We start from the raw sequence: 25,856 nt of genomic DNA on the forward strand, positions 1-25,856 counted from the left end.
TATTGCTCAGCTCTTGCATATTTTTATAGCCCTTTGTTCCAAGTGGTTGGACAAGTCACAGTTCTGCCAACAGTATATTAGTGCACATACTTTTCTATATCCCTTCCATCATTTGTCATTTTCCTTTTCTGTCATCTTAGTCAATCTGATATGTGTGAGTTGGTGCCTCAGAGTTGTCTTAATATACATTTCATTATTAGTGATTCAGAAAAAAATTTAATATGACTATTACTAGCATTTCATATGACTATTGAAAGATTGATTTCTTTAAAATCTTACTCTTTGTATCATTTGATCATTCACCAATCAGGGAATGGCTCTTATTGGCTTATTTTCTTAAGTATTTGAGAAGTGAGATCTTTATCAGAAAAATCAATTGAAAATTTTTTTTTCAGGTTTTCGGTTTTCTTCTAATTTTAGCTACAATGATTTTGTTTGTGCAAGAACTCAGTTTAATATAATGAAAATTATCCATTTTGCTTCCCATGATCCTAGCTTTATTTGATCATTTTTACCCCTTGTCCAAAGATCTGACAGGCAAACTATTCCTTGCTCTCCTAATTTGCTTATGGTACCACCTTTTATGTCTAAATCATGCACCCGTTTTGATCTTATCTTGGTATATGGTATGTGATATTGGTCTATAAACAGCTTTCCAGTTTTGTTAGCAATTTTTGTCCTACAGTGAGTTATTACCCCCCAAACTTGGATCTTTGGTTTTATCAAACACTAGATTATTCTGGTTATTTTTTACTGCGTATTGTATACCCAATCTATTCTACTAATCCACTGCCATCTTAACCAGTATCGGATTGTTTTGATGATTACTGCTTTGTAATACAGTGTGAGGTCTGGGATGGCTAGACCACCGTCCTTCACATTTTTTTCATGGATTCTCTTGATATCTTCAACCTTTCTGTTCTTCCAGATGAATTTATTTTTTCTAGTTCTGTAAAACATTTGTTGGTAGTTTTCTGGCATGACATTGAATAAGTAAATTACTTTAGATTGTATCATCACTTTTATCACACTGACTTGGTCTCCTCATGAGCAATTAATATTTTTCTGATTGTTTAGATCTTTGTGTGAAATATGTTCTATAATTATGTCCATATAGTTCCTGGGTTTGTCTTGATAGGAAGGTACCCAAGTGTTTTATATTGTCTGAAGTTATCTTAAATGGAATTTCTTTTTCTACCTCTTCCTTCTGGGTTTTGTTGATAGTAAATAGAAAAATACTGATGATTTATGTGGGTTTATTTTATATCCCCAAACTTTGTTGTTTCAATTAGTTTTTTAGTTGATTCTCTAGGGTTCTCTAAGTATACCATCATATAATCTGCAAAGAGTGATAGTTGTTTCTTCATTGAAGGGTTATATTCAGTTTTGCTGTGTAGGTGATTCTTAGTTGCAATCCTAGATCCTTTGTCTTCTGGAATATCATATTCTAAGCCCTCTTCTCCTAAACATAGAAGCTGCTAAATCTTGTGTCATCCTGACTATGGTTCCATGATATTTGAATTGTTTCCTTCTGGTTGTTTGAAGTATTTTTCCTTTGACCTGGGACCTCTAGAATTTAGTTATAATATTCCTGGGAGTTTGGGATCTCTTTCAGAAGATGATTGGTAGATTCTTTGAATTTTTGTTTTACCCTCTGGTTCTAAATTTTCCTTTATAATTTCTTGAAATTGATGATTATGAAGTCTAGACTATTTTTTCATCATGAATTTCAGGTTGTGCAATAATTGCGGGAATTTTTTCTTAGGTAACTCATTGATAGCTTGTTCAATTTTTCTAAGATAAAATTATATAACACTCTATGTCTTCTTCTGTTAAACTGGGAAATTTATATTTTCATGAATAGTCACCCAGAGTGTGACTATTCACTCAGAGTGTGAGTTTTGCTGGTATATATTTGGACTAAATATTTCCTAAGCAGCTGATCACTTTGGAACTTTTCTCTCTTTACATGTATTGTGTCATTACACCTGTGACTCTATGAAAAACCAAATAGGTTCTGAAATCTTGACCAATTCTGCTTAGTTGAATGGAGGTAGGAGGATATTCAAAAAGAAGAGGAATTCAATTACTGAGGATGTGTAAAAATACATGTTAGAGCCACCAGAACAATTGGCTCCATGTTTTGAGAGCCCCATACTTAACAGTTTAGTAGGAGAGAAAGAATAATCCTCAACAATCCCAACTTCCCAAAGACACAAGTTGTGTAAAAAAGGAACCTGGAAGTGGCTAAACAAGCTTGCAATGGGTGGCCATGTTGTGGTCTGATTTAGAAAGGAAAGCCATTTTAAAGACACAGGCAAGAAAGCCATGTCTCTGCAAAGGGAAGAGCTTGCCTTGCCCAACTATGGATGATATTTGGGGGCTAATCCTGAACACAAGGGGATGATTTCTATCACACTAAAGTTCTTAATATTTGTGAGCCCCTCACATTTGAGACTCTTCTGAATTTATTTGCTTTCTTTTAAAGCTAGGCTTCTGTATTTTTGGTCGAGGGCAGAACTCCATTTGACTTTTCCTGTAGATGAGCAGGGATGCATGTGAGTAGTGGGTTAGTCTAGGTTTCAGTAACCTCTGGAGAGACTTTACATAAGCTTCCATATGGAACACTATGCATTGCAAGAAGCCATTGTACAATGATAGGGGGTTGCTTTAAGTGTTGAGGGATGTATGAAAGAATTTTCATCTGGGACAATTTGGTTTCTTTACCCAAAGGTGAAGGTCTGATTTCCACTCAATCTTCTGTCCTCATGCCCCAGACCAGGGGGTCAGGTCTCTCTTTCTCTTTCATTTAACTAAGTTATAAATGAACACAATAAAGGATTTGCTCCTTATCATCATTCAGCTTCAACTCCTGGCCAGCACATGAGCCACTTCCATTTAAACTTGTTGTTACAGTAGCTATTTAAGGCTATAGGCTGATTTCTTTTGCTTTGTCATTGAGTATTCTCTTGGATTTTCTTTTGTACAAAATCATCCTTCAGTGGGTCACCCAGGCTTCAAGGCATCCTCCTAGACTCCTCGTCTCTTTCATTCCCCACATTCATCAGTTGCCAAGTCCTTTTGTTTCTCTTCTGACACGGCCACCAAACTGCTGCAGTCCCTTGTCACCTTTTGCCTTGACTATGGCCATAGCTGTTGGGGTCTGCCTGCCTCAAGTCTCTCCTGACACCATCTAATCTCCCTAAAGTACAGATTGTCCTTAAATGATCGCCTAGCTAAGACTTCAGTCTAGCATGGAGAAATACACCATCCTCCCCCTACCCCAAATAACCCCACCAAACAAATCTAAAAAATTGTGCCAGACTGCATCTTGATGGGGAAATCTAAGAACAAATCCCAATGAGTCAATTTTTCCAGCCCATGTCAGTATAGGGGAGTGTCTGGGGTCCCTAGGGACGGAGGCTAGCCAGAAGCAGGATGTGGGGAATCTTCCAGTGCTCAGGGACAGAAGAGGATGAGGCTGTGCACTGAGGCAAGAGGAGGTTTTTCCAAAAGCTTTTCCCACAGCACCAAGTCCACATTCAGGATGTGGGAACTTTGCCACTCACTACCCATTTCTAGGTCATAGATCTATCACAGACCAAGGAAGGGACCTGTGCCCAAGGGGAACCTGCCTCAGGCCCTAAGCTGTGTCTTGACTGAGGAACAAATCCAGTTCAGAAGCAAATAGCAATAGCTCTGTGACGTAGCACCTAGGAATAGAGAGAGGTCTCAGTTCTAGCTTCCAGATCAGTCTGAAGCCTCTGGAAGAATGAGCGTGGGAGGAACCCCAGATCAAAGTGGAGCACGCAAATCCCTTGCTCTGAATCAACAGATCTTCTTCCTGGTTAGGTAGGAGGAGTCAAGTCCAACAGCACCTGCTGTTGGTCTGATCCAAACCTGGGTCAGGAAATGAACTCAAACTGGGGGTACAGGTTGAAGTTGGAGTATAAGGAGGAAGTGATCAGACCACATTGGGAGCACTGAAAGCTTGCAGGTCCCCAGCCTGAGCTGTCCCTGAGATCCAAAATAATGCAATGCCTCAAGAATGAAGCAGGAGGTCCACCTAGACCTTCCTTCCAGAAGTGCACAGAGCCTGTCTCTAACATCAAGTCTAAAGTCAGAAGCAGGCTGGAAATATGAGAAAACAACAACAAAAGAATTCCGCCATTGAAAGTGATTATGATCACAGCAGTACTTCACGTAGAAAACCAGAAGAAGAAAATGACTCCTAAACACCCACAAGCAAAGCTTCAGAGAAAAACATAGCTGAGGCACAAATTTAAGTAAAATTCCTGGAAAAGATGAAGCAAGATTTTAAAAAAGGAGTTAAAAATGTCTTATAAATGAAACGAGAACGTCAGATAAAAAATGGAAAAGAAATGAGAGCTAAGAAAGAAAAGAATTGGAAAAAGAATTAATCATTTGGACAAATCCTTGGCCAAGGATCAAGCTCCCTAAAAATGACACTGTACTAAATGGAATAATTTCATGAGACAACAAGAAATATGAAAACAAAGTAAAAAGACTGAAAAAAAATGAAGAAAATATAAAGTATCTCATGATAAAAACAACTGACCTGGGAAAGAGAAGTAGGAAAAACATTAAGAATCTTTGAACTACCTGAATTTAATGACCTCCCCTCCCAAACCAAATCCAATAAACAAATTAAAAAAACTCTAAACCTTAGACATCCTATTTTAAAAAATTGTAAAAGAAAATGGTCTGGATCTCTTAGAACCAGGAGCAAAGTGGAAATAGAAAAAATCCACCAGAAATCCCCAGAAAAAAAGGAAAACTATTTGGAACATTATTGCCAAAATCCAGAGCTTTCATTCAGTTAAAAAAAACATATTACAAGTAGTCAGAAAGAAAGAATTCAAATACTGATGAACTATGGCCAGAATCACACATGACTTAGCTGTCACCCTTACAAAAGACCAGAGAGCTTTTAAAATAAAATAAGCCAGAGGCAAGGCTATAGGATTAGAACCATGAATGCTTTACCCAGAAAACAAAAACAGAAACCAAATATAATCCTACAGAGGAAGAAAATGGATCTTGAATGAAGTGGAGGACTTTCAAGCGTTCATAATAAAGAGACCAGACCTACATAGAAACTGAAGTGAAAACACAGGAAACAAGAGCAGTCATAAAGAACTAAACAGGGATAAATCGCTAACATTCACATATTTGGAGATGAGGCATGGGTCCTCTTTGAACCCTATTATCATCAGGAGTCATAAAGGGAATCTAGTCAGACAGAAGGTCTGGGAGTGGTTCTGATACGTCTTGATGATCTTAGAAGACTAGAAAGGGAAGAGGAATACAAAGGGAGAAGGAATCTAGGGAAAATGATCTCACATAGTAAGAGTCTCTACAGACAAGAAGGGAGTGAGGGAAACAGCTGATACATGAACCTCACTCTCATCTGATCTGGGCAAAGGAGAGAAAAATACACCTGTTTAGAAATATAGTTCATATATTTCACTCTAGGAAATTGGGAGGGAAAGAGGAAAAGTGCAAAGGGGGAACTTGAAGGAGGGTAGATTAATAGAGGTTAGTCTTAAGTAAAACAAACTCTAAGGATGCACAAAAATATTTGTAACTCTTTTTGTAGTGGCAGAGAATTGGGAACTGAGGAGGTACCCAAGAATGGGGGAAAGGCCAAACAAATGGTAGTCTATTAATATTATATAAATTATAGTACATAAATATATCATGTTGTAAGAAATGTTGAAGGGGAGGACTTTAGAGAAACTGGGAAGACCTATATGAACTGATATGAAGTGAGAACTAGGAGACCAGTTTATCTAATGAAAACAATATTGTAAATAGAAACAACTTTGAAACCCTTAGAAAGTCTCATCAGTGAAATGAGTAGCCAGAGACCAGAGGTCTAATTATGAAACATGATGCCCACTCCCCTCCTGCCCCTGGAAAGCAGATATTTAGGGCAGACCAATATGCAAATTTGTTTTCTGTTTAGCACTGTGTTTGGAAAACAGTACTTAACAAATGATTTTTCATTCATTCATTTAATGAGTTAATTTATTCCTTATTTATATTTTTCTTAGAACACTCTTTACTTTCCTGCTTAGGAAAAAAAGGCACATAGTTTAAACTAATCACCATGATATTTTCACTCAGGTCAAGGTGGTCTCATTAATCCCATGAGGTAGATTAATACTTGGAATTCAAACTAGGCCAGCTGGATGAGAAGTCAATATGAGGAAATGGGAACATTCCAGGAATAAGTTACTTAACTTGAGCCCAGAAAAGTACGAAGGTTTCCCAACAGTTAAATAATCAATGATTGTGAATAAAAAGGTCTGAAAAGAACCCATGCAAGCTCTCAACAATCTTTTGAAAAATACTCCATATCACTAATGATGAGAGAGATATAGATTAAAGCAGCCCTGAGATTTTACTTCACACCCATGCCTGGCAAAGATGATCTAGTAAAGGAAAATTATGATTGTTGAAAGGGACAGGTACACTAAGACACTCTGGGGGGGGAGGGGAGGGGAGGGGCGCTGTGAAGTGGTCTGGTCACTATAGAATAACAATTTGTAACGATAATCAGAAAGTCACTAAACTGAGCCTATCTTTATCCCAGCGCCACTAGTAGGATTATACTCCAAAGAAATCAAAGAAAGACTGAAAAGAGCAACATATAGAAAAAATCATTTCTAGTGATTCTTTTGGTAAAGGTGAAAAATTGGAAACTAAAAGAAAACCCCTTTTATTATGGTGCATAAAACTTATAAAAAGAGAAAACTGAGAAGATCTGGATGAACTGACAATGTAGAATCGGGAGAACAGTTTGCATAATGACAACAACATTAGAAAAGAAAACAACTTCGGCAAACTAAAAAAAACTTTGATCCATGGAATAATCAACCGTACAATTTCAGGAGATTGGTGTGAAATCACATCATAAATCGTAGCACTAATATCCTGAAGGGGAGGTGACTCCAGCAGCCCATCATACAAATATGAAAAAATAGCAGAGGAATACAAGGAGACAGATGTTTTCAGAAATGACCTCTGTGTGGATTTTTATTTACTTGACTTGGTTTGTTATATAAAAGGGCTTTGGCAGGGGCATGGTGTGAAATTCTAAGGAGAAAGGGAGACTGATAATGGTAATGCCGTCACCCCCAAAAATGTCATGATAATATTTCACAACTGTCCAGAACAAAATACGAAGAAATTCAAAGAAAGTCTCAGGCAAACAGGACAGCTTTGAAACTATCAAGATGAATTTACTAACTTAAAAATGATAATAGCTAACATTTATATAGCACTTTAAGGGCTAGAAAGCACTCTACAAATATTCTCTCATTTTATTCTCACAACAATCCTGGGAAGTAGGGTGGCATTATTATATCCATTTTACAGATGAGGAAACTGAGGCAGGCAAAGGTTAAGTGACTCATCCAGGATCAAAAAGATAATAGATGTGTGAAGTGGAATTTGAACACAGGTCTTCCACACTCCATGTCTAGCACTCTAACCACTGTGTCACCTAGAGGACCGCAAATTCTATTTGAGTAACAGAATTCACAGTTTTATATACAATCCTCTTTTTTACATAGAAATATTTGCTTGTTGATTTTTGTCCAATTTATAATAATAAAAACTGGGGGTAGTGGTGGTATATGTTTAACAACTGCTTTAACTCCAGAAAAAAGTACACCTGATACACTTTTAAGTATAATCTGCACTATTTACACTTTCTAAAGTCTAGAGAAAAAAGGACAAAGGTACATGGGGAAAAGTGGTAATTAAAGCTTTTAGCTTTATGCACTGTGTAGGTAATGGGGAGTCATGGAGAGTCATTGGACTGGACATCAGTCAACCTCAGTTTCAATCCAAACATTAGTGATATTTAGCAGTGTGACTTGGGACAAATCTGCTCATCTCTGAACCTCAGTTTCCTCATCTATACAATGGGCTTACTGCCTATTGTAACAAGGTAAGTGTTTAAAGTGTAACATGAATGTAGATCTGAGCTAGATGGCTCTGGAACCTGTGACTGCATCCTAGATATGCTGAAATATTTTGGAGAAGCATCAGTTCAAATCCACCATTCAAATACTATTCAAATCTCTCCTCCTCACCATTTCAGCTCTTGTCCAGTGTTCTTAGACCATTCTCCCCTCAGTTTACTCTGTGATTCGGTGACACTGGCCTCTTTGATGTTTCTGGGGCAATATAACCCATCCCCTGATTGCATGAATGTTCTCTGACTGCCCCTTGCCTGAAACTCCCTCCTCCTTCTTCTCTGCCTCCCACCTTCCCTGGTTTCCTTCTAATTCCAGCAAAAACCCCGCCTTCTACAAGAAACCTTCCCCAGTTCCTTAATCCTTCCCTCCACTGACTCTCTCCAATTTATCCTGTCTGTATTATTGCTTGCATGCCGTCTCCCTTATTAGCCTGTAGGCTCCTCCAAAGCATAGACTGCCTTTTGCCTTTCTTTGAATACCCAGTTTTTAGCATATAGTAGATGCTTTAAAAATGCTTGTTGACTTGTCAGTCATGGCAATCTAGAACAGACATAAAGCCCAAAACACCCCAGTGTGACTAGAATCAGATTAAAACATAACTGGGAAATATTTAACAAAATAAAAATCCAACACAGCAGGGATAATGTTAATTTGTGGTTTTCTATGTCAATAGGAGCTCTTAGAAATCCTTATGTATGGGTTACTAGTCTATTTATACCTGAGTTTGACACCCCTGGTCTAGAGAGTACTGATCCCCAGGAGCTGAACAAGATGATGTCATGGCCTGGTTTGTGAAGCCCAGGTGTTTCTCCCTCTATCTTTTTCTGAGGCTGTCATCACCTCCTATAACCAGGTTTTCCTGAGATTCTCACAGTCATTTGTAAGCCTCCCACACTCAGCTTTTTCACTGAATCAGAAAATGTATTCATTGGTATCATCACAGAGTCATAGCATCCAGAACCTTCTGGGAAATTAAGTCTAGAGGATTTCCCTCAAAAGAACAAGACTGCATCGTAAGCATGGTGGAAATGAAGTCCACAAAGAGATGCTCATGTGCCAGTGTAAGTCATTATTTAGAAGTGAGCGTCAGGGATGTAAATCCAGGCAGACATTCGGAAATGTGCCAGGTGGTTGAGGGAAAACAAAATGCTGGCTAATGAAGCCTTGTGGGGGCCCAAAGCCAGGTTACTGAATTACTTGGGCAAATCTCAGAGTCTGCTTATCTCATGGTCTGAAAGGAAAGCTAAGAAAAAAGCAAATTGGGGGCTTCTAATCCTCAGACTTTCTAGACTGGTAAATTAGTTTGCAAAAAATTATTTTAAAAGTACATTAAAGCTGTGAAATGGCTTATGAAGATGATACTGAATCTTTTGCTGTAAATACAGAAATTGGCATTCAATCTGGTCAGTGGAGCTGTTTAAATCCCACAGAATCTTTTGCTCAACTGCTCCTGCATGCCCAGAGCAGGCAGGCAATGGAGGACATCCTCTGGATGATCAGGATCAACAATTCCTACTTCCCCTCGAAGATTCAGGTAATGGAGGTAACATGATTCTCCACCCCCAGTTACCCAGCTTGTGGCTACAATGATCCCCTCCATTCTCTGCTTTGGTAGTAAAGTGAACCTTCTCTACAAGGCAGTGTGATTTAATGGATAAAGCTCCGGACTTGGACCTAGAAGATTTGAATTCAAATCTTACCTAAAATACTGACTAGCTGCGTGGCTGAGCAGCCCACCTTCTCTGAAGCTGCTTCCTTATTTACAAGAGGAGGAGGATGACAGCACAGACCTCAAAGGACCATGAGGATCATGTGAGCTGATGTCTGCCAAGCACTCTGTAAGTCTTAAAGCACCAAATACATGTTAGCTAGTGTTGTTTTGGCGATTTAGTATTCAGAGAAGTTCTGAGTAACTCAGGCTTTCTAAAAGAAGGAACCTGGGTCTGTATCACTCTTCCCTGTTCCAAGTCAGAGAAGAAGGCACGCAGAGAATAGAGAAGAGATATCCCTTGGAATGCAGGATTAGGAAGCATTTGGTTACTTTGGGTCTGGCAGTAGGGCAGGACCAAGGAAGTCAAGGACTGAGTTTCTTCCTTCTTTTCCTTCCTTCCTTCCTTCCTTCCTTCCTTCCTTCCTTCCTTCCTTCCTTCCTTCCTTCCTTCCTTCCTTCCTTCCTTCCTTCCTTCCTTCCTTCCTTCCTTCCTTCCCTATTTCTGAGTCAAGCCTGTGTATTTCCTTGCCCCTCCTTTTTGCTTCATCTTTGTGTGGGTGGGAGGTGGGATAAGAGAAGACAGAGGAGGAGGAGAAGGAGAAGGAGTGAAGGGAGCAGCTTTAAACAGGCATTGTAAACTTAAGAATGAACACTGGAATACGCAAATTTGAAAAAAACGATCACACATGAAAACATACACAGGCATTCTTAATCTAGGGTTAGGGAACATTTTAAAAAATTTTGATAACTATTTCAGTATGATTGGTTTTCTTTGTAATCCCCTGTATTTTATTTCATGCTTTTAAAAACACGATTCTGAGAAGGGTACTTTAAGATAGACTGTCCAAGGGTGAAGGAATTTGATTGCTATTGAAAAAAATAGCATGTGACCTTTATTTAACAAGATAATAATAAAAACATCCCATTTGCTTTCAGGTTCCCTTCTGAATTCTTATTTCCTGTGCACTTTTTGAGGTCTGGAGTGTTGCTTCTATTACTATTTAAAATACATTTCCATTAATTAAACACATTCACAGGACTGTCCAAACCAGCTTCTATTTACACACAGCCAGAGTACTGCAAAACGCTTTCCTCTGGGGGTAGGAGACAGAATCACTTTAGCCTCCTCCATTGTCCATGCAGAGCCAAAGCATTCAAACCTAGGCAGCTCCTGCCCCACGAGGTGGGCTGGCTGCTGGGAAGCTGAAGCAGCCTGTCACTGAGGCTGTGCTTGGAGGCTTGCCAGAGCTCGGGCACCATGGACCCAAGCCTTAAAAATCCAGTCAGCTCCCTGCTCCAAGAGCATGGAGTCTTTGGAGAAAATCAAAACCCACGTGTAAGGACAGCACATACTAGCATTTTGCTTTCTGTTCCACTGTGATGTCCTGCCATATTTCCCTGGAGTCTTCAAGTTGCCATTTCTTATCAAGTAATCCAGAAGCAGTTAGGTGGCACTCTGGACAGCGCCGGGCCTCGTACGCTTACTAACTGCATGACCCTGGATAAGTCACTTAATCTTATTTGTTTCAGTTTCCTCATCTGTAAAATGGGGACACACTGGAAAAGGCAATGGTGAAGCATTTCAGTATCTTTGCCAAGAAAACCCCAAATGGAGTCACGAAAAGTTGGATGTGACTGAAAAATGACTCAACAACAAAGGAAATAATTATTTTGTTCTGTTCAGTTTGCTTAGTCATTTTGCAATCATGAAAGCATCTAGGTGTTTCCATGTTTTGGTGTATACTATTACGAATAATGCTGCCATGTTACCTTGCACAAACAATGCTTCCTGCCCTCTTCAGGCCCCAGGACACACATTTGGCACAGATTCCATGACATGCAAACAACTCTGTACAAATGAGATGACGAGAGAAGCTGGAGATGCTCAGAATGAAGACACTAGGTGTAAGAGGGTCAGGAACGAACGTTTGCAGAAGATGGGATTTCAGCTAAGGCTTGAAAGGAATCAGGGAAGCCAAGAGGCAGCAGTGAGGATGAAGGCATTTCCAAGTTGGAGAGGGGTGCTGAATGCAAGGACAGCAAGGTGGCTGTTGTCAATGAACCACAGATTTTGTGGAGCAAAGTAAAGCAGAAAAAATCCTCTTAGTGAGGGGCTGGGGAACGTGCCTGCCCCCTCAGAGGCACCCCAGCAAAGGGCCACATCCTGTCATCTCTTAATCATCCAATGGATCATGGGCTGGCTTTCCTGATCAGCCGCATTACTTTATGATCGTGACTATTAGTAGAAATAAAACTGAGGGCAAGGAAATGTCAATGACACCTTCAGATTGTTTCACAGTAAAGAGACCATCAGGAAGTGTGTGACAAATGTTTTTGAATAATGAATACTAAGGAGGAAATGACAGTTCATTCTTCAGTCTCCTAATTCACTGGCCAGCATGAGGGACTAGTGAGGAGCTTGCTGAGAGGCAGCTAGCTTTTGATGCCAAGGACAAAATGCCTGCTGACAGATTCAGGAAACATTCCCCCTGCATTCCATCATATGTTCTCTAGTAATAGGCCACGTTGCTCCCTCTAACACAGCACTCATCCAAAAGAGCTCATTTTGGGATGGGCTCTTGGTTGATTATTTATGTAATCTCACTCCCCATCCTCTTCCCGTCTGCTGAGATCCTGGAGGCTGCATCCCCAAGCTTGGCCCCACCTCCCCCACAGCTCAATTGGTATTCATGGGTCTTCTCCACTGCAGACCTTCCCCTGGCTCAGAATCCCTCTTCTCCTAGTGCTAGGTGCTGCAGAGAGAGCATTGTGCTGGGAGCTTATTTGAAACAATCCCATCATCCTGACAGGAAAGAGGTATGGAGAAACAGCCAAAGGAGTCACTTGAGCCTGTTCAAATTCTGAGAATCAACATGGGAGATGGCTGAAATGATTTATTTTTTACAAAAGACGACATCTATATGTCCATGGCAGAATAGGAGAGCCTTATTAGGGCCAGCAAGTGGACGCAGGCCTGGAGAGGGAGCCCACCGATCTGCACCTGATCCTTCAGATGGTATAAGACCATCAAACAATTCCTACAGCTTTGCACCCTCACAGAAGCAGATAGGGATTTGGGTGGAGGATTACGGAGGGATAAATGTAGTCTTTTACCTGGGTCCAAAAAACTCTACCTGAAAGTACAATTAGTGGATCAAGGCAGTTTATTTGAAAAAACCTGGGGGTTTGAGTGGACTCCAAGGTCACAATCAGCAAATATGTTGAGGCAGCGGTCAAGAAGTCAATGTATGTGATCTTAGGCTGCATCAATAAGATATCTTGGGCAAGCCCAGTGAAGGGTCTTTAGGACTCTTCTCTACCAGGGTCAGAACACATCTGGAATGGGGGCTGCAGTTTAGGAAGACTGACCAACTGGAGAGTATCTACAGGGCAGGCAGATGGGTGAACAGCACCAGAGATGTCACCTGTCCATTAGTTAAAGAAGCTGGCTCTACCCATGCTTAATAAGTGCTTGTTGCCTTGAGAAGGAAAAAGCAAAGGGGAAGATAATCCCCATCTTTAAATATTTGATAGGATGTCCCATGGATAAGGGAAGAGGTTTGTTGGCAGTGCAGTGGATTGAGCACTAGACCTAGAGTCTGCAAGACCCGAGTTCAAACCTGAGCTGATAATTACTAGCTGTGACCTTGGGTTAGGTCACTTCTGTCTGCCTCAGTTTCCTCAATTGTAAAATGGGTTCATAATAGCACCTACCTGCCAGGGTTGTTGTGAGGATGCTACAGACATGCTGTCTGAATGTGGCAGGCTAAGGAGGATGACCGGAAGAGTGGTGGGGGAGGAGAGGGTTTGGGAAAGGACAATGAGGAATCCTGTTTGTAACAATGAGTTGGAGACATCCAGTGAGATCAGAACTGGAGACTAGGGCTTCACGTACAGACTTGGGAGGGCCCACAAAGGGATGAGAGTGGGTGAAGTCAACCAAAAACCTAAAAGAGGAGAGAGTCCATGGGAATTCATGTTTGGGGGATGGACAACTGAAGAGCAGTCAGATAGGTAGAGAACCAGAAATGAGAAATGTAGAAATCCAAGCTGTATGAGCTGGTGAACACCGGCATCAGCCTCTGCAGAGCTCAAGAAGCACAAGGATCCCTACTGGCCAATCTGAAGGTCTTTCAAAAGATCACACACTAATGCACAGTTGGTGGGGCTGTGAAACAGTCTGATTATTCGAGAGCAAGCCGCAATCATGCAAAAATCCCGCAAACTATAACGTTCTGTCCTTTGATCCAGAGATCCCTCTGCCATGGAAAGTTGCAGAGGCAAATGCCAACAGCAGCCCTTGGCGTAAGGCCCAAGAAGTCTCAGCAAACAAGAGATGTTTCCCTATCACCCACCCCAATCACAGAATGTCATCTCCTTTGGTGGGAGGGGCTGTATTTATACTAAGTGCTTCATAAATGCTTCTTGATCATAAATACAAAGAAGTAACAGACGCAGCACAGGAACTTCTATGAACTCAAAGGGTAGCAGGCATGAGTGAAAAATGCATCTGCAATGATCCCTGAAACTGAATGTTGTGTACTGGTAAGGCCCAAGCTGGCCTGGGAGAGGTAGCCCTGTTCTGCAGCAGCAGGGGCCCCGAGGTGTGCAACAGTGCACACTCACACTGCCCAAAACCAGAAACAGCTCACTTTGGCTAGTTTCTGCAGAAAGGAATGACTCCTAACGAAAAATGATGCTCACCACTATGGACAATTCTTGTCTTCTAAGAAAATCTCAAAAAAAGCTCACCTATCTACATTAAACGAGCTGAATAATTAATTGCAAACAAAATGATTATTTGGGGACCACTGGGCTAGGCAACATCTTCATGAGAATTTCTGACGATTTGAATCATCAGTGGGATGGAGCCCAAACATACTACCATGAGGCTGTTTTGTAGGGGAGTATACACAACATGGACCATTTCTCCTGTATGCTGTTTGGAGTTGAACTTAGTTCTGGATGCTTTAGAAAGAATAAAGACTAGAGGAGGAAGATAACAGGACTGTAAACCATGCCAGGTAAAGAAGGGCCTTAGGATGTTTTTCTTCATCTTTCCCAATGGCCTTAAGGTGCAAGAACTTAGGACAACTAACGTTCCAAAGGAGAACGTCGTCCTCACTAGAAAATTCCAATTTGGGGAGATGCTTATTTTAGGGGAGGGAATGGGTGGATTTACAGACTGGACAGGATGACTTCTGTAGGTTCCTTCCATCTTAAGTTTTGTTGTTCTGGATCTATCAGAATTATGAGGATCCTAGGCTGAAAGAATTGGCAGACATGGCATCTCCAGATCTAACTTTTGAGAAGCATTTGAAGACTTATAAGAAAAATAATTACTGAGCATCATTAAAAATGCAAAAACCAAAGTATACTATTATGTGGAAATGTATAAAATCAAATGATTAATTTTAAAGTACCTAACAGGATACAATATGCTGATGAACAATCAAAACAGGTCCCCCAATTGCTACAGGGTTTTGATGTCATACATTTTCCTTAAGAAGCAGTGAAACTGTAGTCCAGCTTTCAAACTTCTTCATATCCCTCTAATGCACACAATGAGGTGCACACCTAGATGGTGTTTTTAAAGTGACAAGAATACTTGGGGGTTGTTACTACTTGTAAACAATGTTGCCTTGGTAACAGCTCTGCAAATAGCGGTTGACAGTTTTATTTTACCAGGCCTTTTATACTTTTAATTTCATGATTACAAATCTTATTATGTCTACTTCTATCTTTATTAAGGTAATTAAATATATGAATAAACAAAATTAAACCATTACAAACCTCCCCCCAAATAATGATTTTCACCTTAGTTTCCAACACAATCATCACATACTTTTAAACAGCAAAAATGCTAGTATACAGAATATTTGGATATACTTAAAACGTCATTGGGTTCAGTATGTTCAGCAATTTTAGATACAAGCTATCTGGATGAAATATCCGCTCATCTACAGCATCTCTCTTTAAACTATTCAAACTTTTAATAAAAGCGGTAACATGTTAAACAGAATGCTACCGTTTAACACTTAAGGCATCATGAAATTCCATTGAGAAGCAGAATGTACCATATTTCTCAACTGAGTCTCTTTTTTCACTTACAGAGTCAAATTGTTATGGTGGAGAACAAATTAGTAAACTGGAGGAGGAAGCTATCCCATTGATTCATGGAAGGCCATGGCAGGAAGGTCTATAAGCAGTTCCCTAACCTCATTTCCATGTTATTCATGACATCCTTCTGGGTGAACAATGCATCATCCTTCTCGAGCAGGTAACGTTTCTAAAGAACATTCTTCACCATGCTTCTGTGAGAGAGGTAGGGCAAATACTACTGGGATTTTACAGACATCTGTTGGTACCAACCCTGGCCCTGGGTTTGTGCCTATGAAAGATGCTCCCCTCAAACTGGGTTCAAATAGAGAAAAAAAGACTGGGTGGAGTCAGGGCCTTGTCCTCTGGGCTGGGAGGTACAGGCCAAGGAGCACATTTCTTCTGTATCCTTAACACAGCAGTGTATCTCAACTGGTTGAACCGCCATGTGTCAGAAATAAGTGAAATGATTTACTGTATTTCTAGCTTTTAAACAAATACACACAAAAATATGAAAAATCTGGAAAAATATATCAGTGCAAAATGTAGCAGAATATATAAGTTACTGAGTTTATAAATTCCTTACCAAGCTATGCTTGGATTAAATGGCTAACTAGCAACCCTAATCACCTACAACTAAAACTTCATGTCACGATTCATCCACACAGCACATGCGGTTAAGTTCTTTCCAAAGAATTCTGAGTCCATATTGCTAATCAGGCATCCTTTGGCCAATGGTAAAGTACATCAACCTTGGGCACACGGGGTCATGGCTTTTCCAGTCGTCTGCATGCGACGCCCAGAATACTCTTTCCTTCTTTCATTCTGCATTTGTCTTCCATTGAGACCTACTGGATTCGATGTGATCTTTCAGAGGAAACACTGAGCATCTGTGTCACTGTCTGCTTTGGCACCTTTCTATGTCTGTAGCTAATCTTGGGAAAGGCAGGAAAAGCAGACTGCTTTAATGTCATGTCCCTCAGTATATGGCTTTATTTAATATCATCTGATAATCATTTAGTACCTAAGGCTACGGAACTTTGGCTTTCTTAAGATTAGCATTGGTTGCTTGATTGTCGGCTTGTCACCAAACACGGTGGCTTCGCTTTCTGTAGTTGGAAATCTCGCCTGGTAGATGGCAGGATATTCCTTCTGAAACTTAAAAGAAGATTTGGAAGGATGACTGAGTAAGACTTGGAGTAGCCACCCAACATACGGGTCACACATCTGGGTCCCTGTCTCTGCCATAATGATATGTTTTTTAAACTCCTGGGCTATTTAAACTCTGTAAAATGAGGTTGAACTATTATTTCTAAGGCCTAACTAAATTTGAAAACATCATGTTTCTAAATATTGCAAATTACCATGTATTCTCTATGTTCTCCTTCTGCCTCAGCATTTCAACCAAGCATTGTACATGCCTCAAGTGGTACCGCAAAGTGTAGAACATCCAGGAGATATTTTGTCAAGCCATTACTATAAGCATCTGGGTTTCCATCAAGCAAATCTGGTTACTATCAGACTACAAATTTAATCACTTGACACATTTGTGCAGCAACAGCTTCATGAACTGCATGATTATCATGCAGATCTGGGTGGTTGGTCAAAAAAACAGACCTGGAAATCCTAATTCCCTAAAAGCAAAGACAAACAAATACACTCTGATGTCAGAAACTTATTTTTAATGTAAGTTTTTGGGGGTCAGAATATATTCCGCTTAATTTCCCTTATCTTCTATGTTTACAATATATTGTAATGATACCTGATGTTCTGAAAATCTCAAAAGATATTAAATCAAAGGGAGATTTAATTATGTTTACTGTATGACATTTACAAAATAGAAAAGGTTGAAACTAGTTTTCTGATAGATTTCACAAGCAGCCACCTCCATGGGGCTTCACTGTAAGCCACTTCTATGGCTGGATTTTATTAAGATCAGAGCTCCCATGTCTGTCACCCACTTTTAGCCTGACCACTTGATTAGGGTTGTCCTCTAAGTAAACTGCAGTTCTCTAATGATGTACTCAACTTAGAAAATGGTTACATGACTATCAAAGGATTTCTTCTCTTACCTGCTTTAATTTTTTCTTTTTTTCTTTCAGAGGTAATCTTTTATCTTTAATAATATTCTCCAAAAGTTCTGCAACTGCAACCTGAGAGGTAGAAACTTTCTGTTCATCAAATTCCTGGGTGCTTATCTGCTTACAATAGGAGTAAGTTGGCAAAGCCGCAATCAGCTCATCCCCAGGATATGTAATCTGAGAAGAAGAAAAGGAAAAGAGACAATTCTATTATTTCTGCTCTTATGTGAAAATATATCATTTCAATGAAATCTGGGAACTCCTTGTCTGCAGGTGACCCCCACCTGGAACTTTTGGAAAGGCTCATTTCAACACTGAAATGAGCTATAAAGCTTACTTCAAGTGTTCATTTTACTTTAAGACAGAACAGTTGATAGTCTCCTATTAAGAGTTTCCCAGCACCTACATGGCCTTTCCTTAGGTAGTCCAGGTGCTTCTCCACAGCAGCCTGTAAGTGGGATGGCACTTGCAGAATTTCTTGATGATGATCCATCAGAAAGGAAACTAATCGTGTAGCAAGCAGCTCATCTAGATCGACTTCCTCAGCACAGCACAGCACGCATCGGGAAAACGTCTGTATCATCTGGAAGCATTTCAGAAATTGGGAGTAAAAACCCAGACTTTCACAGGAATCAGAAGATCAGTCATTTCCTGGCAGTACCATGCTGAAGCATTCAGATGAAGCCATAAGCTGATTTCAATGTTCAGATGAAGACAATTTACTCCTGTTAGAAAGATTAAGAATGCTGGCTTTGCTTAATTCCCTACTAATGATCTTGCATTAGCTGAACATTTTTCAACCAAACAATTCCACAGGATTAAACAGGTTTAGGATTTTCTTTTAATAGATGTTCCCTATTTCACCAGGAAACTGGACAGCACTCATTAATACCAGATTGATGTAAGCTGCTTAAGTTTAAAACTGGTTAGAAAACAATCACTCCTTACATAAAATCAATTCAACAGAAATATAAATTAGGAGAATATGTAACATAATCAAAACCTAGTATTCATTAGGAGCTACAAAATTAGAACTGGTTTACCTTTAAGGCTTTTGGATTTGGTAACGAGGAGATCATTGGTAACCTTGGAAACCACGGTTTCAGAGGTTAGAAGTCAGACTGTATGAAGTTACAAAGAGTGAGAAGAAAGTAAAGGCACCGATACCTCGTAGCCAGTAGATAGGGTGAGATTGAAAATAAATGAGGGTGTGGGAATAATAGGAGGCAACCTTCTGATATTTTCTCTTACAGTCATCTACAAGGTTGACACACCTATGTTTCAGAATTAAATGTCTTTTTTATCTCCTCTTCCCACCAGAATCTATCTTAAAGAGAAAACTTACAAGTGACCTTGTCCCCATCACATCATGGAGTTTTGGCATATCAACATTCTGACTCATTCGAGAAATCATTCTCATTAGAAGCTGGAGCTTTCTCCGGTTTGGCGGAGGAAGTAACAAGCAGCATATTTGTAGGGCATTGATGGCAACTCTCTCTAAATGAGGCTGCAGTAAACCTGGAAGGAAAAATTATTACTATAAAAAAAAAGTCACGGGTTTCATGAACTATCATTAGTGTGGAGTCAGCAGAGGTTTCATATTGCCTTATTTCATTAACTCTTTAATATTACTGTAGTCTTGTAATAGTCTAATGTTCAAATGAAGTAGACTCTTGTTCACACCACGTGGAAACAATATGGTGAATCAGATCAAAGACTAGACACTCAGCTGGTAGACCAGTATTTTTATCAGACACATTCAAACTGGATGATCATAGGGAAGTCAGTTGCCTTTTCATGGTCTGAACTTCCTCATCTGTAAAAGAGAGATAAGAATGCTTATACTACTACCTATCTGACTGGGTTACCAAGGATGTTGTTAACTATGAAGCGCTACAGAAATGCCAGCTATATGTCCATCTGGGTGTTAAGAGTCATTCACCTCAACAACCACAAAAAAGCTATTCATAATCAAAAGTCACTAAATATGAGGAAGAAGAATGATGGGAAGAGATACAATGCTATTACATAAAATAAGGTATGGATCCAAAAGCTAAATAACTCAAAATACAAAATACCTATAAAAAGCATAGCCAACAAAACATCTGTTTTGCAAAAAGTAAAGCAAATGCTAAGGTACAGCAGGAAAGCAAAAAACAAAGGGTTAGTCAACAGTGAAAGTTACTAATTCATGCACTTGGGAAGCATCGACCTTACTCTGTGTGCCAGTCAGCATAGAAGAAGCTGCAGTGAAAGACTTTCCTGAAAGTTCTAAGGTGCTCTGGCAGAGTCTTTTCCTGACTGTGGTTCTGGAATCACAATCCCCTTCCATGGCTACAGACACATCCATGATGCTTTGTCCAAGGTGACCCACGCACTTTGGCCTCATGGTAATTTCAGCAACAGGCATATTGATGTGGCTACTTCTTCTTCTATGGTTACTGAAAAGCAAACTCTGAGACCTACAAAGCTGCTTCGATTTCAGTTTCCCATTGCATGATTCCTCCTGGTCTTGAACAGTTACTGTGGATGTTCTTTTAAAGCCAACACAGGATGACTTTTGACTCTCTCTGTCTGGACAAATACCCAGCGTAGAGTTCCCTTTGGATTCAAAATCTGAGAATGATTTCTCCTTATTTTGTCCTGCTACATTCAGATCAGAAAGATGGAAGCTTGGGCCTTCTGTATTCTTACACCCTGATGTATCCACAATCCTTTCCAAAGAAGAGCACCTTGGCTTAAGCTTAGATAATGGCAAATCAGGTTCATTTTTCAAACCTGTTAAGTTCTGACAACTGCCTCCAATTAAGACATCAGCCCTGGATCTTCTGTTGCTTGGATCACAAAGCGGCAGCTTTTTAGTGCATCGGTTCTTAGACTGCTGCTCATTTCTGGAAGGATCCTCAGAGGTTTCTGATTCTTCCTTATGCTTCTCTTTACGAAGTAGACTAAGAAGAAGACATTCGGTTGATTTGAAAGAGTTCATATTGTTTACATGGAGGGCTTTGGAAGACTGTGGATCATCTGGGATTTTATGCTTTCCACTGGTTCTATTTGGAACCGTGATGTAGCCACAGACAACTAACAGAAAACGAAATGAAAATTAAGATGCAACTGGTTTGACAGTGGACAAAAACAGAAAAAAGTAAAAAAAGAAAGGCATCATATATTGTTAGTAATATACAAAAAGCAGGTATTTAATTCAGAGGACACTTAAAAAAGAACATGCATTATTAAAATGCAAACATGCAGGACATTAGAGGTTTTCCCATCAAAATATGACCATTTTACTTAAAAAAAAATTTGCACAGCTAATTAAAATTCTACTTCAAATATTTCCAGTAAGAAAATAATTAGGACTTTTTACTATCTATATTCATGTATTAATTACCCTAAGAATTCAATCATTTTAATAATAAAATTTAAAAGTTCTCTACTGTAAAGGTTTTCTTTGTATTTTTTATGCAAGGGAAGTCTAAAAACTAAAAACCATAGGAACACCAAGACCTCATACATACCCAATATATTAACAAATAACTCATAATATTCGAAAGTAAGTAACGGCTCTGGGAGATCTAGAAAATAGTCAGCAATGGTTCGGAATACATCTCGTTCAAATCCAGCATAAGTTGATTGACTCAGGTCATTACTTCTTGGCCCTAAAAGATCAAGTAAGAAAAGGATATATATAGTTGTACCTCATATATTCTTTTTAAAAAGTTTCTTTTAAGAGCTGTAAATCTGAACAATAAACCTCTCCATAACTGATCCTTAAAGTTTTATGTATATGTAGGAAAAAGAATAGTAAAGTCCAACTGAGAGTAATGGGAACCCCCTGAGAGGGACATGGGTGCTGGAGGCCATTGCAAGGACAGGCAGCAGTTATGTGCAGGGCAGGTTATGTGCTAGAGTATGGGAACTCACTGTGGGATCAGTTGACATCCGCAAAATGAAGCGGTAAAGACTTTGAAACAAGGGCAAGGTAAAGGGCTGATTCTCCAAGAGGGGTGGAGCACGAGCCTGGCAGAGCAGGTATGGAAATACAAAAGCTCAGAGTGACCAAAGCCCACAGACAATTCCAAAGATAACAAAAGAGGAACATTAAAGAGATAAGGACTTCTCTTTTAGGTGATGGGGTGATAGATGGACTAGAGAAATGCTAGACTTATTTTATATCTGTTTTCTTTACCAAGGAGAATGTTTTTTGGACTGGTAAGGTTGGACTAAGAATGATTAACAGTGGGAGATAAGAATGGGCAAAGAGAGCTGCTGAACCACGGCCGAGGTCACTCTCTCTCATCCCACGCATGTACTCTGCTGTTCAATGTCCTTCCCCCCACACCTGCTCTTCTGGCTCCTTCTCTCCACTCCCACAACCACCACCCTGACAAGAGCCTCCTGCTTGTCATCTCTTCACTCTACCAGTCACACAACAGCAGGCAGCTGCCAAAGAGGTTTTCCTAAATTCCAAATCTTACAGGGTTTTCTCCTTTTCTTCACACACTCGAGAGTAAGCTCCCTATTTCCTTTAAGTTTAAAAAAAACAAAACAAAATCTGTTTGGAATTCCCAGCTCTTCACCACGTGGTGGATGTAGCCATTATTTCCCCCTGCTCCCTAACTCTACTGTCCAGTGAATCTGCCCTTGTGTCTTACTGCTCCTCATACTTCTCTCTGCCCCTTCTCCCCAAACCTCAGCTCTGGCTCCCCCCAATGTCTGACATTAACTCCCCCTGCAGGATCTTATTTCCATTAAGACTCAGTACAAGCCTTTCTGCATGAAACCCTTCCTGATCCCCCAGATGCTAGTATGGTCCCTCTAAACTACCTAGTATTGGCTAAGAAACAGAGGGGTAGACAAGTGGAATAGGCTAGGTACTCAAGACACAGTAGTTAATGAATATAGCAATCTACTGTCTGGTAAACCCAAAGACCCCAGCTTCTGGGATAAGAACTCACTGACAAAAACTGCTGGGAAAACTGGGTAACAGAAACTGGGCATAGATCAATGCCTGACACCATACACAAGAATAAAGTCCAAATGGATACATGATCGAGGTATAAAGACTGATACTATAAATAAATTAAGGGACCAAAGAATAGTGTATTTGTCAGATTTAGGGAGAATGGAGAAATTTATGACTAAACAAGAGATAGAGAACATTATGAAGTGCAAAATGGATAATTTTGATGACATTAAATTGGAAAGTTTTTGTACAAATAAATCCAAAGCAACCAAGATTAGGAAGGAAGCAGAAAACTGGGAAAGAATTTTGGCAACTAATGCCTGTTATAAAGGCCTCATTCCTAAAATATACAGAGAACTGAGTCAAATGTACAAGGATACAAGTCATTCCCCAATTGATAAATGCTCAAAGGATATGAATAGGTAGTTTTCAGAGAAGAAAAAATGCTCTAAATCACTATTGATTACAGAGATGCAAATAAAAACCACTCTGAGGTACCATATCACACTTATCAGATTGGCTAACATGACAAAATAGGAAGCTGATAAATGCTGGAGAAGATTTGGGAGAGTTGGAACACGAATTCATTGTTGGTAGAGTTGCGAGCTAATCTGACCACTCTGGAACAATCTGGAACTATGCCCAAAGGGCTACAAAAATGTGCATACCCTTTGCCCCAGCAATACCACTTCTAGGACAGTATCCCAAAGAAATCAGAAAAATGGGAAAGGGTCCCACATGTACAAAAATATTTATAGCAGCTCTCTTTGTGGTGGCCAAGAACTGGAAACTGAGGGGATGCCCATCAATTGAGGAATGGCTGAACAAGTTGTGGTATACGAATGTAATGGAATACTATTGTGCTATTAGAAATAATGAAAAGGAAGACTTTTCCTGGAAGGACTTATATGATCTGATGCTGAGTAAAAGAAGCAGAACCAGGAGATCATTGCACACAATAACACAACAACCACAGTTTGTGAGGAATTTTTCTGGTAGGCTTAGCCCTTCACAGCAATGCAAAGACCTAAAGCATTCCCAAAGGACTCTTGAGGCAAAATGCCATCCACATCCAGAGAAAGAACTGGAATGGAATTGGAATGCAGAATGAAGCAGACTATTTTCCTTGTGTTATGTTTTGTTTGGGTTTTTCTCATTCATTTTAATTCTTCCATGCAATATGACTAATGTGAAAATGTGTTTAATAAGAATGTATGTGTAGAACCCATATAAGACTGCTTGCCTTCTCGGGGAGGGAGGGGGAAAAAATCTAAGACTCATGGAAGTCGTTGTTGAGAACTGAAAACAAATTAATAACTGAAAAAAAAAGACATTCAAGCAAAAAAAAAAAAATAAAACAAACACCTAGTGCTCAGTTCCACACGCACCTGTTTTCCTGGACAGAGCATAAGCGATTGGAGAGCAGCTGTGGTACCACTTTTAGTGGCTCCAGGCCTCAACACTAGGCCCAGAGCAGCTGATAAATTCTTATTAACTGGCCTTTGAAAAATCAGTGAGGATGGCAATGACAGCATAGTTGGGCATGGCAATGCTGTTCCAATTTTCAAAATATTTAGCTGGGATAAATGGCAACCTTCTTGTTACCCCAGCAGGGGTCCCCAAGGGCAGCCGCAGTTCAGTTTATCTTTTTTGCCAACAGGTCATTAAGCCTCACTGGGGCTCATCATGCATCAAAAAGGGCTAACGAAACAAAGAAGGTCTAGAATCAAAAGGCTAAAGAACACAGTTTATCATTCTGCTCAGATTAAAAAAAAATTATGTTAATTCTACCAGAGGACAATAAGTCAGTTAAAAAACAAAAAAAGCCACTCAAAGTCCAAAAAATACATCACAAAATAGACAAATTACAAAGATACTTCTGTAATTTTGAGAAAATCACTTAAATTCTCTGGATCTTATTTTTTTAATCTATACAGTGTTCTAGGACTAAGTGATCTCTAAGGTCTCTTTCAGTTCTAAAAGTCTATGATCCAAATAAAGTGATTCAGAAATATTGGGATGACAAAGAGAAGCAGGTCAAATCACACAGCAATGTTCTACAAAAGAGAGAAAATTTAACTCTGCTTTCCCTAATTTTATTCAAACCTGTTTAAAATAAAATTTTAAACATCTCATCTCTTCCATTAAAGATAATAAAATGAAACAGATTCTTGCATAACTTACAATTTGCTAGACACTTCATAGCAGATAATACCCAGTGAGGAAGGTCATCTATACAGCAAAACAAAACACAGTCAATAACTCACCCACTTAGAATGGTAATAAAAGCAGTGCCATAAATAACTCTAGTTTGTATTTTGATTTACGTAATTTTAGAAGCTCAAGGTGGATCAACTCTCCTCTGATTCCTCAAAGTACCATGCAGGTGAACTTAGGGCTAACTACAATGATCCCAGCTGTGTACTGAGAGTGTGGGTCTGCCAGCCACAAAAACCCATGGAGATAACTGAACCATGACTTCCTGGAAGCTTGTTTTCCTCTACAATGTTGTGAAAGTTATGATGAATAATCTTATGAGTTGCGTTGGTCATGTCTTCTCCACTTAGGAGGGTGAATTCTTTGAGACCAGACAGTACTTGGCTTGGTGACTGTTTTGCTATTCATTCAAGAATTAAGCTCCCATTACCACTCTTTTATCAGTTCCTAAGTAACCTTTTTCAACACGGACTTCATCAATCTATGATCACACGGACACTGGCAGTAATCGTGAGCTGCTGGGGCCAATTTCCATTGCCTAGTGTCTCCTCATTTAGCCTGGCACAGCTTCACCCACAGAGCTCACCATCCAGAAGCCCCTTCAGCCTGGCTGGGCCTGCTACGCTGCATTCTAAGCAAAGAGTTTTGGCGAACTTAAAGGATACCTTATGCCACCCACTGTGAGGCTTTAGTGAATAATCAAAATTACTCACACCGATTTAAGATTTTCTTATGTGATGTATCTGGGAATGGGTACAGCTTAAGAGGTT

The 25,856-nt window shown here is 39.7% G+C and overlaps 1 protein-coding gene across 5 annotated transcripts in view; it reads right to left on the reverse strand.

Annotated features, from left to right (window-relative positions):
* Positions 1-25,856, reverse strand: part of DEPDC1 (DEP domain containing 1) — a 31,888-nt gene that overhangs the window by 862 nt on the left and 5,170 nt on the right. For 2 of the 5 annotated variants that reach the window (XM_072649810.1, XM_072649812.1), the window contains 7 exons: positions 25,054-25,101; positions 21,422-21,562; positions 20,121-20,984; positions 19,249-19,421; positions 18,310-18,486; positions 17,895-18,080; positions 15,449-16,980 (listed from right to left, as the gene is read on the reverse strand). In XM_072649810.1, coding sequence (XP_072505911.1) covers positions 16,840-16,980; positions 17,895-18,080; positions 18,310-18,486; positions 19,249-19,421; positions 20,121-20,984; positions 21,422-21,562; positions 25,054-25,101 — 1,730 coding nt within the window. In that variant the 3' untranslated portion in view covers positions 15,449-16,839. The other 3 variants (XM_072649811.1, XM_072649814.1, XM_072649813.1) reach the window with 3 other exon arrangements.

This window comes from Notamacropus eugenii, chromosome 2 (genome assembly GCF_028372415.1).
Source record: "Notamacropus eugenii isolate mMacEug1 chromosome 2, mMacEug1.pri_v2, whole genome shotgun sequence".
Classification (NCBI taxonomy): Eukaryota; Metazoa; Chordata; class Mammalia; order Diprotodontia; family Macropodidae; genus Notamacropus; species Notamacropus eugenii.